The sequence below is a fragment of the Sus scrofa genome, chromosome 15 (genome assembly GCF_054392235.1).
Source record: "Sus scrofa isolate SSC_HxYL_T2T_F1_AM1 chromosome 15, Sscrofa_HxYL_maternal_Yorkshire_Landrace_v2.0, whole genome shotgun sequence".
In the NCBI taxonomy this organism is placed as follows: domain Eukaryota; kingdom Metazoa; phylum Chordata; class Mammalia; order Artiodactyla; family Suidae; genus Sus; species Sus scrofa.
The window spans coordinates 30977402-30995682 of NC_139397.1; the positions used below are offsets into that span (position 1 = coordinate 30977402).

General features: G+C 38.9%; 1 protein-coding gene across 3 annotated transcripts in view; it reads left to right on the plus strand.

The window, feature by feature from the left end:
• Positions 1–5203: 5203 nt before the first annotated feature.
• The window catches only part of MAP3K19 (mitogen-activated protein kinase kinase kinase 19), a 62477-nt gene continuing 49399 nt past the window's right edge, over positions 5204–18281 (plus strand). For all 3 annotated transcript variants that reach the window (XM_085001354.1, XM_003483595.5, XM_085001355.1), the window contains exons 1-2: positions 5204–5493; positions 10478–10673. In XM_085001354.1, coding sequence (XP_084857480.1) covers positions 10500–10673 — 174 coding nt within the window. In that variant the 5' untranslated portion in view covers positions 5204–5493; positions 10478–10499. The remainder of the gene's footprint in view (positions 5494–10477; positions 10674–18281) is intronic.

Genomic DNA, 18281 nt, shown 5'->3' on the forward strand with positions numbered 1-18281 from the left:
ATTCAGTTACTGAAAGATACTTAGGTTGTTTTCAGATTTTGGTGAATAATGCTACTATAAATATTCCTGTACTTATGTCTTGGTATACATTTGTGAGAGATACTAGAAGTGGATTTGCTAGGTCATAAGATAAGAGCATTTTCAACATTGCTGGATAATGCCAGTGTTTCAAAGTGGTATACCAAATTATATTCCCACTAGCATTTTATGAGAGTCCTCATTGCTCTTTATAAACATCAATACTTGGAATTTTCAGATTTACTACATTTATATAATTTCAGCAGAATTACAGAGCATCTCACTTAATTTGCAGTTCCCCATTGCTGTTGATGTTAAGCACTTTTTCATTAGCTTATTGCCATTTAGACATCCTTTATATATGTGTGAAGTGGAAAATTGAGTTTTAAAACTATTTTTATAGGGCTGTTGTCTTTATTCTATTGCCAACTAGATGTTATTTATATATTTTATGTATGAACCTTATTTTGTTAATATAGGCAGCAAATAGGTTCTTCCACTCTGTGGCTTGCCTTTTAACTGTCTTTTGCAAATTGATGCTCCGAAAAGCAGACACTGAGTTGGAATAGAAAGCGAAAATATTTTATTGTGGAGTAACACCTGTGAAGGTAAAGGAAGGAAATAGATTTGGGCAGAGAATTCCATCGATAATTTCAATCTGAAAAAGTTTCTGCCAACCCATGGGGAGCCCTGGAGCAAAAACATTTCATTATATGAATCCTCCACTGGGTAGAAATGATGGGCCACTTGTACTGCTGCTTTGCTCAGTTAGTCATTGGCCAAGGACCTCCTCAAGAGGAGAGCGACCTTGGTTACTACAGCTTGTTCCGTTTTCCCCTGGGGACCACTTCAAGAATAGCATGACCTTGGCTCAACAGGTAGGCAAATAGGTGGAGGCAGTCATCAAACCACAGTCCTTGCAGCTGGGCAGCAAGTCACTCTCAAAGGGGGCTCTGAGCGGCACATCTGTATCTGTCACACTCATTTAATTTTTTTTAAAGAACAGTAGTTCTTAGTTTTAATACAGTAAAAATTTCAATTATTTACTTTATGGTTACCGTGCTTTGTGTCTTGCTTAAGAAATCTTTACCTAAGCTGAGCTCAGGAAGATATTTTCTTACACTCTCTCCTAAAAGCATTTCAGTATTAGCTTTCACATTTAGGTCTTGAAATGATGGAATTTATTTCTGCATATAATGTGAGAAGAAGATCTGTTTTTCCCATATGGGTACTCTTTTGGCCCCACATAATTGAAAACACCATGTCCTCTCTATCAATTTACAATGCTATCCCTGTTACATACCAAATGTGTATACTATGTATGTATGGGTGTGTATGGGTTCTCTCTACTCTTCCTTTCTATAGCATCTTATTCTTCTTTATGAGTATCTTTATTATTTGGGGACTCCTTAAACTTTCACATACATTTTAAAATCAGCTCATGAATGCCCTCCCAAATATATGATTTTGACTGACACTTTAAAAGAATTTATATCTACAGTATTGTCTCCTAATCCATGAACATAGTATATCTATTTATTCTTTAGTCTTAGAAAGAAAATTTTACAGTTTTCTCCATAATAGTTTTAAAAACATACTATTAGATTTATACCTAGATATTTTATATTTGTTGACAATATTGTAAATGGTATTTTTCAAAAGTTTTATTTCCAGCTCTTTTTACCAGAAATATAGTTGATTTTGCTATATTGATTTGGTATCCAACACTGCTATTAAATTACTTTATTAATTCTCAAAATTTATCAGTAATTTCATTCACATTTCTGGGTATACATTCATATTAATTGAGAATAATGTCAATTCTGTTTTTTCTTTTCCAATATTTAACTTTTTTTTTCTTTTGCCTTGATGTGCTAGCTAAAATCTCCAGCACAATGTTGAAAAGAAGTGGTGATAGCAGTCAAACTTAAACAATATGTATCCTTGTTTTCACTTATATCTTGGCCTGGTAAGTTTTTATTATCTTGTTAGTTCTTTTTTACTTTTAAGAAAGTTCTAAACTATTTTACCTAGAATTTTTGTTATCCCTAGAAGAATTGATCTAAATAACATAACTGTCTCTATTCCTGGAAAACCTGAAACTTGCTTTGTTTTGTTTTAATTTCTTGACTCAGGTATACCCACTTATCTTTGTTGTTATTGTTTTAGGTTAAGCTGTCAACATTTTTTTTCCTGACCCATTATAATAATCTTCTAAATTTTCTATCTACTCCTCTACTTCAATTAATTTTCAATCCTGCTGACATTTCAATCAAATGCAGATTTGATTGTGCTTCTTCCTGAATAAAATCTTTTTATTTATTTATTTATTTATTTTTTGTCTTTTTAGGGCTGCATCTGCAGCATATGGAAGTTCCCAGGCTAGGGGTCGAATCCAAACTGCAGCTGCTGACCTATGCCACAGTCATATCAATGCCAGATCTGAGTCACATCTGCAACCTATGTCACAGCTCACAGCAATGCTAATCCTTAACCCACTGAATGAGGTCAGGGATCAAACCCATATCCTCATGGATAATAGTTAGGTTCTTAACCCACTGAACCACAATGGGAACTCCAGAATAAAATCTTTTACTGTCTCTCTCAATTCAGCTGGAAATAGCCTCTCTCCCCACTCTCTCGTGTATTCTGCATTCCAACCACACATATATAGCAAACACAATATTTTCAACATTCATGGTTTTTTTTTTTTCTTTTAGGGCTGCACCCACAGCATACGGAGGTTCCCAGGCTAGGGGTTGAACTGGAGCTACAGCTGCTGGCTTACAGCATAGCCACAGCAACTTGGGATCCAAGCCACATCTGCGACTTACACCACAGCTTATAGCAATGCCAGATCCCCAACCCAATGAGCTAGGGCAGGGATTAAACGTGCATCTTCATGGATACTAATCAGATTCATTTCCCCTGTGCCACAAAGGGAACTCTCTCAACATTCATGCTTTCATCTTTCCTCTGGATTTGCTGTTGTTTAATTTACCTACAATGTCCTTCTGTTTACCTGGTGAACTATTTACCCTTCAAGTTTCAGCTCAGATAATTAACTTTTTCTTGATGCTCCCTATGCCGTTCCGTTATGGATTGAACTGTGTTCCCCTAAAATTCATACATTGAAGCCTAAATCCCTAGTATCTCAAAATGTGACTTATACTTGATACAAGGCCTTGAAAAGAGTTAATTAAGTTAAAATGAAGTCATTAGAATGGACCCCAATCCAAGTAGATTTATAAGAAGACATTAAGACATGGAGAGGAGTTCTCATCGTGGCACAGAGGAAATGAATCACACTAGAAACCGTGAGGTTGTGGGTTTGATCCCTGGCCTCGATTAGTGGGTTAAGGATCTGGCACTGCCATGAGCTGTGGTATAGGTTGCAGGTGCAGTTTGGATCCTGCGTTGCTATGGCTGTGGCACACGCTGGCTGTTGCAGCTCAGATTCCACTCCTAGCCTGGGAACCTCCAAAAGCTGTGGGGGCAGCCCCAAAAGGAAAAAAAAAGCTACAGGGAGAGACACCAGGGGTGCTCTTGCACCAAGAAAAGACCATATGAAGACACAGCAAGAATCAGCCAGCTGTATGCCAAGGAGAGCAAACTTAGAAGATACCAAACCCACTGACATCTTGATCTGGGACTTACAACCTCCAAAACTGTGCAAAAGTAAATTACTATTGTTTAATCCATCCAGTCTGTGGTAGTTTGTTACAGAAGTCTTGACAAACGAATATACTCTATCTCTCCCTGCCCAGAAAGACACTCCCTTTCCACACTTCCTTAGAGCCTTTTACACAGCTCCATGGTGGCTTATCACCTAAAATTGTCCTAGTTTTTCATGTTCGTCTCATCACTGATTCTGAAAAACTGAGTTTCTGGAAAAAGAAAAACAAACCATGACTTAAATGAGTGACTATGTTTCAAAACGAGAGGCGAGAGGAGAATTACTCTTTGGAAAAACAATGAAAAGTCTCATGGATTGCAGAGCAGCCTGAACCCAAGGGTTTAACCCTGCAGAAATGCTAAACATGGGAAACTACAGAACTTGTAATTTTCCCTTGAGGTAAAAGTTAAGACAGAGTACTATTCCTCCTGGGAGTAGAAACAAGGTGGGATGTTGGAAGTAAAACAGAGTAACAACTTGAATGTGCTTGGATTCCTGTCAAACTGCTTCAGGCTGAATTGGGTGATGAAAGAATATGTATTAACCTAGCAATCTCTGAGTAGTTTTTATCCAGAAGTGTTCACTTACTGTGGAAGTGTGTATGAGGGAGTGTGTATGTGAGAATGTGTGTGTAAGTGTGTGTGAGCGGGGGTTTTAGGATGGTAAAAGTGGTGAATATTTCAACATTGTGGTCAGGCTGTTTAGAGTCAATCCCTAGCTTTACCCTTTACCAGCTTAAAATATCTAAGCCTCAGTGTCCTTATCTGTAACACTGGAAATGGAAATAATGGCTATTCTAGTATCTATTTCACAGTGTTGTTGTGAGGGTTAAGGATGAAACTAGTGAGCTTTTAATAAATGTTAACTGTTGTTATGATAAAATATATGTACCCCACTCAATTGAGTACATATACTTTAAGTATCCTTAGAAGAGAAACCCTTGTATCCTTCAGTAATTGGGAGAAAAGAATCTAGCAGCACACAGATACCAGGTAACCTTCCGTTTTGGAGTGCCTAGTGTACTTCTTCGTGAGTATGTTTTTGTACATCACAATTTAAAGTCTCTTTCAGCTGAGTTTTTTACCATGTATGACTCGGACAAAAATGCAGTCCATTAACTGAAGCTTTTGCTTGGGAATATCACAAGTCTAGAGAGGAAATACATTACCACATAAGAATTCCCATTCACTAGAACTTTCTCAAGCATGGCTCTCCGCATACCAGTTTGGAAGTAATCTATTGGATTCTTACTCTGTAACCTATATTCAGATTTGGAAAGGGGCCCTTCTGGCACATTATGGCAATTATAAATGTATAGCTTTTCCGGAAAAAAAATCTCAGAGGGTAAGGTGACAATGGCAATTGTGCCAGCTGTGGAAGTGCATAAGGGTCCAACTCTTTTAAGCACTTAAACAGCAACTTTGAAGAGTGTACAACACTTGTTTTCCTTCCTGAATGAAACTGTCCAGCTTTCAAGTCTCCAAGCTAAATGCACAGTGGATGGTTGCCTGGGTGACAGCCCGTAAACTAAGCAGTCTCTTTGCAACTAAACTGAAGGGCTTGTGCACACAGAACCAGCTTTAATTATCTTTTTTTTTTTTTTTTCAAGTACTTTGGGAAATAATCAAAGAAAAAAAATCTAAATCTATGTTGCTTTTAAATGGATCCCTTGTTGAAGTGTGGGGGTTGACAGCTGTCCCAGAAAATCAGGGCCACGGTGAATTAGGATGATGTTGACTGATGTTTGGCTTGGTGTTTCTTCCATGGTATACCAACTTCCTCGGCAAAACATACCACAGGTAAGCCAAATCTCCACTTTTCATTATACTTTAGATAATACCCTATGCTAAAACTTTTTTTTTCTCCCCAAATGATGTCCCATAGGAGGACTATCAGGTAAACTGATACAGGAAAGTGTGTCTTAATCTCAAATAATTATATACTTAGAGTTGTTGTAATAAGGATACCTATTTACTTATGAGACAGATACTATTTTTGACTTTTCAAATATTGACATGATCCCTTCCAATATTTTATACAGACCATAGGCTAAACTGGTAAGGATGGGAAAAGTACACAAAAATACTGGTGTCCATTGAATTATATCCAGGGACCACCTTTTTTTTCTGTGCAAGGACAATCTTTTATTTTAGTTTAATCGCCTATATATGTGTTAACTTAAAGTGACATAAATTTTCTTGTATCACTTAGTATTGTATGTGTTCTTGGACATATTTTCTCAATATGAAAGGAGATTCCCATTGCTTTAAGTCTTAATTACATACTATTCCAAATCAAATGTACAGTGTAATAAAAAGATTTTGTTTTACGAGTAGATTAACCAGGCATGCAATTGAGGATAAAAGAACCAGGCTTCAATAAATGCCAAACCAGAAATCCCTGAGGAATGAAATGTCACGGCTTAAAAAAAAAAATCATTGATCAAAACAATCCTAAAAGAAAAACTGAGAAAATTTTTTTAGGAAAAAACTTAAGACGGAAATGCACAGATTGAAGCTCAGAAGAGGAAATGGAGCTCACTAATAAAAAGCAGTATGGGTCTCTCTACATTAACCAAAAGAGCTACCTATGTATAGGGATGATGCTATATGTCAATTCAATCTTCACTGTCTCCCTCCAGTCACTAGAGTGTATGAGACAGTAGATGTCACATAATGAACACATTGCTCAATATTGTAGCGATTTGATTTGATAACTCTTGGGTTGCCGTTGGTTTAAATCTTAATTTCATTTTTTACTTATGAGATAGATACTACTTTTGAAATGCTCTCACATAAAGGTTATATTATAGAGTTAAACCACAATACATTGTCATTTCATTGCTAGGGGTAATGACCTTGGGGGAAAAATACCTTTGGGGTTTTATTTCTACTTTATAAATAAGCTGGTGCTATAAATATGTGGTTTTTTTGTCTCATTATTGTTTGACTATCTGATTTGCAGCTTAATTATCCTTTGTTCAGTTCATTTCTTTTAACTGAAATGATACTACAAATATTGTTTGCAATAATAAGGTGTATAAATCCAAGTTGCTGAACAATTTGCTGGGACAGACCTGTATACTGGTTTTAAATTTTAGCGTGGCCTAATTTTGGAGGTATCATTTACTCCCCTGCTTAATCTAACACTCCTAATGTTAATGATTAGCATAATGATAATTTAGTGACAGCAATCAATCAAATGTCTACTTCATTTAGAAGAGCTCGAAAGAAATAGACAAGCATTGCTGGATGAGGCGTAAATTAGTAAAGCTATTCTGGAGAATAATCCAGTAATATTTAGTGAAATAGGATACACTCGAACCATTCACCTTAGAGAAATTTTGCACAGTGCATAGTCAGGCCTGAACCAGGAATGTTTATCACAGTGTAGTATTCACATGTCAAGTTAAAAAATAAGTAACAAGCAGCAGGAATTAATACATTATAAATCAACTATACTTCAAGAAAAATAGCCATCAAAAAACCCAAGATCTATAGTACAATATCATTTGTGCAAACTTAAAATATGCACACACATGCAGTAACACCATATGCCTAATAAATATATCTATATAAAGATATCTATATCTAGATATATATCTGAGGATATGTCTTAGGCACATTAGATTGGGTTCCTGTGAGGCAGAGAGGAGTGGGAGAAAGGATCAATCAGAGCTGAAGGGGAAAAATATGAAATGAAACAAGAGGAAAGTTGGACATGACCCAATACTGCTAATGAGGAGTATGATTAACCCAACGACTTTTAAAGTCCAAACAAGGAAATAAAAATAGGCCTATTTTTACAAATAGTCCTTTAAATACTAGCTGCATTAAATCTTTGGAGCACTCACACCCATATCTCTCCAGCATAAAATTTCATTTTGCCTATGCCTTATTTTCCAGACTTACAAAATATAGATAATAATGCTACTGTTCTGATGATGTTGTTTGAAATTAAAAAATAAAATATATGTAAAGCATTTAGAATAGTGTACAGTATGTAGTAACCACTCAATAAATGTTGGATGTTATAGCTCTTATTGTATTATTGTTACTATGTCACATCACTTGAGCAAAGGTAGAGAAAAAACTGAGGAATTCCTTCTAAAGTTCACTTTGCTATTTATTAGAAACTTGGAGGAAAAACTGATTTTCTCCTAGGAACTTTAAATCAAAAGGAATACTTGGAGATGATAAATGCCAATTAGAAAATAAAGTGAATGGCAAGGAAGGTTGTGGACCAGATTCTTTTCACTAAGGCTAAGAATCAGCTGATTGCTCGAGCAAAAAAAAAAGATACATCCTAGAGACAATAAAAAGATCAGTGGTTGTTAAGGATTGGAGGGGGCTTGAATAGGTAGAGCACAAAGGGCAGTGAAACTATATTATAATGGTGAATACATGTCATTGCACATTTGCCCAAACTCCTAGAATGTCAACACCAAGACTGAACCCTAATGTAAATTCTGGACTTTGGATAATACCGATGCATCAATGCTGGTTCATCACTTGTAACAAATGTTCTGTGCTGGTGCTGTGTGTTGATAATGGAAGACTGTGTGTGTGTGTGTGTGTTGGTGGGGGCGGTTGTCAGGGATGCTATGGGAACTCTCTGTACTTTCCACCAATTTTGGTGTGAGCCTAAAACTTCTCTAAAAAATAAAGTCTATTTTAAAAGAGTCTATAAAATAATTTTTAATTAAAAAAATGGAGTTCCTGTCATGGCTTAGCAGGTTAAGAATCCCACTATATCCATGGGGATGAGGGTTCAATCCCTGGTCCAACTCAGTGGGTTAAGGATCTGGCATTGCAGTGAACTGTAGTGTAGGTTGCAGACATGGCTCAGATCCTGCATTGATTGCTGTGGCTGTGGCATAGGCCAGCAGCTGCATCTCCAATTCGATCCCTAGCCTGGCAACTTCCATATGCCATGGGCGTGGTCCTAAAACATATATATATGTATCTTCCCAGCTTCATCCCAGACCTACCAAGTCAAAAGGAGCTTGGAAATCTTTGTTTACAACAAGGGGAAAACACAGTTCTGGTTTGGGGAACTGCACTGAGCTAAGGCCACATTTCTTTGAAATCCATGGAGACAAGACACTCTGCTTATGTTTTGGCTCTCCAGCTGACCTCATTTATTATGATTCTGTAAAAGCAAATGCCTGCCACCCCAACATCAGGTCTTCCCTAGTTTCCAGCTACATCCTTTTGGACCCATCTTTCATTTTCTATGGCCAATCAGTCACAAACCCTGTTAAGCTTTACTTTCAAATTTTTGTTTGTGCCTTCCTATTCTCAATCATTATAATCTTACTAAAGTATCATGTTCCTAGAAGGGACTACCCAAAATATTCCATGGGCTTCCCCACCTATTCAGGAGTAAAAGGATAATTCATACCGGTCCTCTTTCTCCTCCTTGGCCCTGGGTAACTTTTACTCATGCCCTTCTCCTAATCAAAACTGCCCTTTCTCCTTCACTCTGGCTCTCCAAATATTATTGATGCTTTTCTTTCCAGCCACATAGCCATTTCATTTCTCTGAAATCTATAAAATTCTTTGTTGTTTTACACCTTTTTTTTTGGTATTTTATCTTAACTGTTTTATGCCATGTTCTATTGTGCAGGTCAGTGAAACTTCTGAAGGACATTTATCCTCTTAAATGAATGGATGAATTTATCAAATAGTACCCTATCTGGGGTGAAGTATATATTCTCTTTGAAAAAGAAAGCTTAAGTAGTCTGGCCCATGAATTCTGAAGGCTATTAGAATGTAAGACCAATTCTAGACATTTTCTTTATTTTTCTTAGCTTTTCTCCATAAAGTTGTACTATGAAATGGCCTTTTGTTCTTTTGCTTTCAGTCAAATACCAATTCACTGCAAATGCCCATTCAAGGAAATAATAGCATGTCCCTTCAGACAGTGACTGTTGGAATATAGAGTCTGACAAAGGATTTTGTACTGTTTCCAACAGTAAGAGGCTCCATGGGAGGAGGTAGTTTGGTGACTTCAAAAACTGCAATTTAGGAGATATTTCAATGATTTGGAAAACTGAGATGGGATATTTTAAAATTAGAACTTTCCTGGAAAACCTAGAATGGTCTCCACCATACTCTTTGATGACTCACACTGTACTAGAATTATGGTGGACACAAAAGTATAAGGCATGCGATTTTTGAAGTCGCCCATGCTACTGGGGAGTTTACAGTATTATTGGGAAGATAAGACTTTCCTAAAGAAAATAATTATAGGGATTTTAATAAACAACACTAAAGAAAATAAAATCCTATAATAATTTTCAACAACAGGATGTGCCACTGTTTTGCATATAGTATTTCAGATCCTCACCAACCATTTGATGGGATCTTATCATCTCCATGTTGGAGATGAGAAAATGAAGCTTGGAGAAGCTGAGTGAAAGGCCAAGGCCACACAGTTGGTAATCTGTGGCGGGGGGATTTGAACCCACATTCTGTCAGGCTCCAAAGGCTGTATTCTTTCCATTCTGGTACCCATCCATCCTTTCTTATTCTGTACATAGCAGATCTGCAAAGTGATGGTAAACTTACTATTGTTCCTAATTTAAAACATCTGTATAAAGAATCAAGAGTGATGGAAGTATAAGGTTTTTCCCTCTTTTCAAAATTATCTTTAAATCTGCTATAATATTTTACATGTAAAAGAAGGAAACAGGGACACTAAAGACAGAATATGTTATGTTTGAACCACCCACTACTTTGCTGGCTCTCATTTAATTACTTTGTTTCTTTTCTCTTTCAGGTGATTACATGGAACTAAAAAGATGAATAAAAATAAACTGATTCATGATTTCCTGGAAGTAGTTTCAAGAGGTGATGTGAAACTCATCTGTGACCATATTAGTAAAGTCCATTCCACCCTCGGAAACCTTAACTTTCAGCATCCAAAGACTGGGAATACACCTCTCATTACTGCAGCAGCAGAAAATCTAACAGAGGTAACTTGTGGTGTCTGAGACCCACGGGTAGTCTTCTAAGCTAAGGATTCCAAGAATGAGATGGTTAGGAACAGCACAATCACCTACCTTCATGAAAGAATGCCTCAGGGCACAGAGCAGGGGTGTGTAGTAGAAGTGGGGTGGGGATGGTGGGATGGGGACTGGTGGGAGGGAGCACTAGGAAACCTAAATAATCCAGACATCACCATCTTTTTTCATTCCTTCACTCAGTCAAGAGACATTCCCGATATACCCAAAGAAATGTATTAGACTTCATGTTGGATACGATGGTGAATCAAACACAGATGTCACTCCTGAGGATCCTGTGGTCTAGTGGGACCACATCATGGAGCCTGAGTTTTTTCCTCCTTTTCCTCCTCACCCCTAGGCCCATCAGTATCTGGAAATTCGTTCCCTGTTCTAACAGATGCACATAATCCTGAAAGTAGGGAAAGAGGAGTAAATATGTAATAAAAGACCTAAAAAGTCAAAAGATTGTCCTCTTTGTTCTAGTTATCTATCCTGCTAAAGTGCCTGACACATCTGGGTGTTGGGTGTTTGGGTTTTTTTTTTTTTTTTTTTGCTTTTGCTTTTTTTGGGAGGGGGGGACTGCACCTGTGGCATGCAGAAGTTCCTGGACCAAGGATTGAACCTGTGCCACAGCAGTGACAACTCCAAGTCCTTAACCACTAGGCCACTGGGGAACTCTAGGATATTTAATAAATATTTATTGGAGTTCCTATCATGACTCAGTGGTTAATGAACATGACTAGTATCCAAGAGGATGCAGGTTCAATTCCTGGCCTCGCTCAGTGGGTCAGGGATCTGGTGTTGCAGGGAGCTATGATGTAGGTTGAATATACAGCTTGGATCCCACATTGCTGTGGCTGTGGTGTAGACTGGCAGCTGTAACTCCAATTTCACCCTTAGCCTAGGAACATCTACATGCCTCGGGTTAGGCCCTAAAAAGCAAAATAAATAAATAAATATTTATTTATTTTATTAAATAGATAAACTAATGAATACATACTTCATTTGGGTCTTTGATCACTTATAGCATTTTGTGTGGGAACTTAAAGTATCCTTTTAAAGAATAGGTGAAAAAAAAGAATGCAAGTGATAGCAATATGAGCACTTGGAATTGGGAAGGAGCAGCAAGGAGGAGGCTGCAAAAGAAATAGAAAAGGGCTTAGAATGGGAAACTGGGTGAAAAACACAAATTTCACCCAAATGCATCCCTGAGTGCCTCTATAAGTTCTTAGGAGGCTGAAGGCAAGTAGACCCTCAGCCCTGATTGGCCACTTTTGCTTCCTCATTTAGCCTCTCTCTTGATTATAGTCTTAGCACTGTTTCTATTTTGACTCCTTTCTATTAACACTTTTTTTTTGTCTTTTTAGGGTCACACTCATGGCATATGAAAGTTCCCAGGCTAGGGGTCGAATTGGAGCTGTAGCTGCTGGCCTACACCGGATGCTAGTCAGGTTCGTTATTGCTGAGCCATTATGGGAACTCCATACTAACGCTTTTTAAACAAATTATAAAACATAGCATATATGGTTTTTTTAAAGGCTCATGTGGAGTTACTGCTGTGGTGCAGTAGGTTAAGGATCCAATTGCAGTGGCTTGGGTTGCTTGCAGAAGCAAGGGTTTGATCGCCAGCCCTGCACAGTGGGTTAAATGATTCAGCATTGCCGCAGCTGTGGCATGGGTTGTAGCTGCAGCTAGGACTCATTTCCTGGCCTGGGAACTTCCATATGTCTTGGGTGCTGCCAAAAGAAAAGAAAAGAAAAGAAAAGAAAAAGGATCCCATATGCACAACTCAAATAAAAATAATGACACTAGCACCTATGTATTTACCATCCAAGCCAAAAATTAGAGTATTACAGTGCTTCAAAAGCCCTCTAAAGCTCATCCTGGATTGTGTCCCCCACCCTTCATAATTATAATCTTGAATTTGGGGGGATACACAGTTAATACTCTTATACATTTAGAGGTAGAAGCCACAACAATAATAGTACATTGAATGGTCCAAAAGGCCAATCCCATTAGCTTTCCTTCCCCACTGCGAATCTTGCCCAAACCTCATTAGCTGAATTCAGATGACCACTTCCCCCAAGGGACTGGGCAGAGTGATGACTTGGAAAATCTGAATCCAAAGGAATCATAAAAGTTTGAATCTCTCCTCTCCCCAAAGCTCACCAACACACTCAGGTGGGTGGCTACAAACTCAGTTCCCTTTGAAGATAGGGCAGCTGAGGTTGAGGTATAGGGGGAAAGGAGGGGTATATAAAAGAGAGTGATTCCAGATCAGTAAGAAAGATATGCATACATTTGGTTTCCAGAAGCATGTTGCTCAACTAAATGATCTCCCAGTGTTTTTGGTTCATACAAAGCCCTAGATCAGGTGGCCAGGTCATTATTAGTGATACCATCCATTTCGTCTTCAGGAATCCCTTGACTCAATGGCTGCAGCCACATTGCTTTCTGACTGAAGCCGGGGTTTGTAGCCTTTGGTTAACTCAGGCTTAACTTTTATAGCAGGACTTTTTTTTTCTTTTAGGATTCTACCTTAACCTGAATAGTTTGCTGACCCATTGTCATGATAGCATTTTGTAAAATGCTGGTTTTAACACAAAGGCCAGGGGAATTTTCTGGGGCAGCAGGACTAATAATAAGAATTTTTTGTCTAGATTTCTTTGTGTCAGTTTCTCCCTCTTTAGTGGGTGATTTCTATCACCATTGTAACCCAGTTCAGGCCAGAAAGAACCTGAATTCCAGTTAATGCCTCATCCGTGGTTTACCATGAGAGTTTGCCTGTCTCAAATCTCCCCCAAAGGAGCAGAGCTCTCTTAAAGTAGCTAAAACCCACTGAAGGAGTTCTTTTTTTTTTTTTTTTTTGCCTTTTTGCCATTTCTTGGGCCGCTCCCTCGGCATATGGAGGTTCCCAGGCTAGGGGTCTAATCGGAGCTGTAGCCACCGGCCTACGCCAGAGCCACAGCAACGTGGGATCCGAGCCGCATCTACAACCTACACCACAGCTCACGGCAGCGCCGGATCCTTAACCCACTGAGCAAGGGCAGGGACCGAACCCGCAACCTCAGGGTTCCTAGTCGGATTCGTTAACCACTGCGCCATGACGGGAACTCCCTGAAGGAGTTCTTGTGTGGCTCAGCAGGAATGAACCCGATTAATATCCATGAGGACGTGGGTTCGATCCATGGCCTTGCTCAGTGGGTTAAGGATCCAATGTTACTGCGAGTTGCAGTTAAGGTTGCAAACTCATCTTGGATCCCATGTTGCTGTGGCTCCGATTCAACCCCTAGCCTGGGAACTTCCAAATGCTGTGGATGTAGCCCTAAAATAAATAAATAAATAAATCCCACTGAAAAAAATTCTGAGACCATCATGGATCTAAGGTTGTCAGCAGGAGGGGCTGAGCTGTAAGATAATTATTATCACTCTTCCTTAACAAACTTGGTGCATCCATATCCCAAATGAATAGGCGAAAGTTCAAAGTTTGCCTTGTTGTTATACATATCAGTCATGAATTTTCCTCCTTTCATGTTTAGTGAAGAAATGCACCTATGTAACTGTTGTCCAAAGGCAGAAGCATCTTTTGCCTGCCTGGGACAAATCTCAGCATTATTTCTTACAGTGGCATGGACCTGAGGCTGATTGACAGATTGGGGGGGAAGATAACACCCACAGAAGAGTTATTAAAAACCAGAGAACAGTTGATTTTGAACTTATTTCCTGTACTTAGCCTTGTAATGACCTCCCAGTTTCTTTCTTTCTTTCTTTCTTTTTTTTTTTTTTTTTTTTTTGTCTTTTTGTCTTTTTGCCTTTTCTAGGGCTGCTCTCTGAGGCATATGGAGGTTCCCAGGCTAGGGGTTCAATCAGAGCTGTAGCCGCCGACCTACACCAGAGCCACAGCAATGCCAGATCCGAGCCGCATCTGCGACCTACAACCACAGCTCATGGCAATGCTGGATCCTTAACCCACTGAGCAAGGCCAGGGATCGAACCCTCAACCTCATGGTTCCTAGTTGGATTCGTTAACCATCACACCACCACGGGAATTCCCTTCCCAGTTTCTTAAAATGCCATTTGTAGTCAATTAAGTGGAGGATCATTTATTGCTCAATTGATCAGGCATTTGGTCAACATATTTGATAACATTTCCCATGACATTTCCTTGAATCCCATTAATTCATCTTTGAAGCCCTCATTCTTCCTCTTTCATTCACTCATCATCTAATCTTTTGCAAAAATTATCAACTGTGAAGCATCTCAGATTTTTCCTTACTTGCAAGCTAATAAGTTAGCCTGCCACAGTTTCAGAGTCTAGCAGAAGACACAAGATTCCCGGGTCAGAGAAAATGGCAGTTTGTTATTCACAATAGTTATAGCCAAGGCATCATCATTTACTTTGGTTCCCTGATCTCCAGTTTCCACAGGGCAACATGCAGGGATGATACTTGCACTGAGCTTAGCAAACCTGAATCTTTTATCATGGACAGTAAGTATGTTTTTCCAGTTTCCAGAGGAAGACACTATCTCTAGCTTCCAAGGTTTTTCACTATACAATTATCTTTGAAAACAGTCTAGAACAAAAGCAGTCAGTGCCTCTGCTCACAAGACCTACATAAACCCCAATTTTTGGAGTTTCTGGGGACTTTTCTTTCAACAGTCTCTTTAAGGAATATCTCCTGGTCAATCCTCACTGCCTTCCCTTCCTCATGTCTTCAAACCACTGCAGTCTGGCATCTTTTCCTACCACTCCATTGAAACTTCCCTTGACAACATAACCTAAAACGTTGTTGATAACTGTCAGCTCTTAGCAGCACTGGAAACCAATTTTTCTTGAAATGCTTTCTTCTATTTTCCTCCTCACCTCTCTCGCAACATCTTAGTCTCATTTATGGATTCTTCCTTGTTATCCATTAAATATTGGTGTTCCTCAATAATGTGTTAATTGTGTAACTCAGCCCACATCACTCACCCAACTATACCTCCACTTCCATGTCACAGACATCCCAAACACAGCACATCCAATTTGTCTTCATTATTTTTCTTTCCAAATCTAATCCTCCCGAGGAATACCTGCATCAGTGTTTCCCGTTTTATTAAATAGAATCACCATCTATTTGCCTTAAATCATTCATTCACTCATTCACAAAATATTTTTTCGCATGGTAAGATCTCTTGACCTTATTAATTTACATTCTAATAAAGGTGAAAGACAACAAGTAAGGAAACAAAAAACACTTACTTAGATTACAAATTGATATTAATGCTTTGAAGTAACTAATAGAGTGAATCCTCTTTTGTGAAGGTGATCAGAAAAGTCTTCACTGATGTGATTACATTTATACTAAGACTGAAACAGTGATAAGGGGTGACATTTGAAGAGCAGTTGGGGTAGAGGGAATAACAGAGACAAAGGCTCTTGGTTAGGAAAACTTGCATATTTGAGTTATAGCAAGGTTGACTAGAGCTTGCAGAAAGAGGGCAAACAGTGGCACAAGATGGGGCTGGAAAGGAAGGCAGGGGCCAGCTCTTTCAGGTCCACAAAAAAATGTAAAGGAATTTTTTAAAAAGTCTTTTTAGGGGAGTTCCCGTTGTGGTGCAGTGGTTAACGAATCCGACTAGGAACCATGAGGTTGCGGGTTCGGTCCCTGCCCTTGCTCAGTGGGTTAACGATCTGGCGTTGCCGTGAGCTGTGGTGTAGGTTGCAGACGTGGCTCGGATCCCGAGTTGCTGTGGCTCTGGCGTAGGCCGGTGGCTACAGCTCCGATTCGACCCCTAGCCTGGGAACTTCCATATGCCGCGGGAGCGGCCCAAGAAATAGCAACAACAACAACAACAAAGACAAAAAGACAAAAAAAAAAAAAAAAAAAAAAGTCTTTTTAGGACCACACCTGTAGCATATGGAAATTCCTGGGCTAGGGGTTGAATCGGAACTATGGTTGTTGGCCTACACCGCAGCCACAGTAACACTGGATCCAAGCCTGAGCCCCATCTTGACCTACACTGCATCTTGTAGCAATGCTGGATCCTTAACCCACTGAGCCACAGTAGGAACTCCTAAACAATTTTTTTTAATTGAAGTATAGTTAATTTGCATTGTGTGTTATTTTCGCAAGTACAGCAGTTTCAGTTTTATATATATATATATCCATAAAGAATATATATACTATATTCTTGTTCAGATTCACAAAGTATTCTTTAAAACCAGCTCTATTGAGATATAATTCACATACCAAACAATTCAGCCATTTAAAGTATGCAATTCAATGTATTTTTCAGTACACTCATGTGCATTTTAAAATATTTATATCACCTCACAAAGAACTCCCTTGGGATTTCCTTGGTGGCTCAGTGGGTTAAGGATCTAGTGGTATTGACACAGCTGTGGCATGGGTTTGATCTTTGCCTTAGGAGCTTCAGTATGCCATGGGTGCAGCCAAAAAAAAAAAAAGATAAAAACCTCATAAACTTCAACTGTCACTCCCTCTCCTTCCTCCCTAAGCAACCACTGATCTACTGTCTGTATAGATTCTTCATATGAGTGGAATCATACAGTATATGGCTTCTTTCACTAAGCATAAAGTTTTCGAGGTTCTTCCTTGTCATAGCATGAATCAGTACTTCATTTCTTTTTATAGCTCAAAATTTTCCCATTATATGGATATACCACTTTTAATTTATCCAGTTGTCCATTGATGGAAATTTAGGTTATTTCCATGTTTTTGGTTACTGTGAATAATGCTGCTGTAAACATTTGTGTACAAGTTTTTGTGTGGTCATATATTTTCATTTCTCTTTCATTTGACTCCTAGAATTCTTAGGAGTGGAAAAATTGGGCCATATAGTAACTCTATGTTTAATCATATGAGGAACTGCCAGACTATTTTTCAAAGTGGCTGCACAGCAGTTCCCATAGTGGCTCAGTAGTAACAAACCTGACTAGTGTCCATGAGTATTCAGGTTCAATTCCTGCCCTTGCTCAGTGGGTTAAGGATCCAGCATTGCCATGAGCTGTGGTATAGTCTGCAGACTCAGCTCAGACCTAGCATCACTGTGAGTGTGGAAAAGGCCAGCAGCTGCAGCTCCAATTCGACCCCTAACCTGGGAATTTCCATATGTCGCAGGTGCGGCCCTCAAAAGAAAAAAACAAACAAACAAAAACCAAAGTGGCTGCACATTTACAGTGGTGTGTATAAGGGTTCATCTTTGTTAAAACTTACTGCTATCTGATTATTTATTTATTTATTGTCTATTTAGAGCCACACCTGTGGCATATGGAAGTTCCCAGGCTACGGGTCAAATCAGAGCTGCAGCTGCTGCCCTATAAAACAGCAGCAATGTGGGATCTGAACCACGTCTGTGACCTGCACCACAGCTCACGGCAACACCAGATCCTTAACCCACTGAGCAAGACCAGAGATCAAACCTGCGTCCTCATGGTTACAGGCCCAATTCATTACTGCCGAGCCATGAAGGGAACTTCCGCTATCTGACTTTTTAGATTTATTTTATTGAAGTATAGTTGATTTGCAATGTTGTGTTAGTTTATGCTGTACACCAAAGTGATTAATTTATATA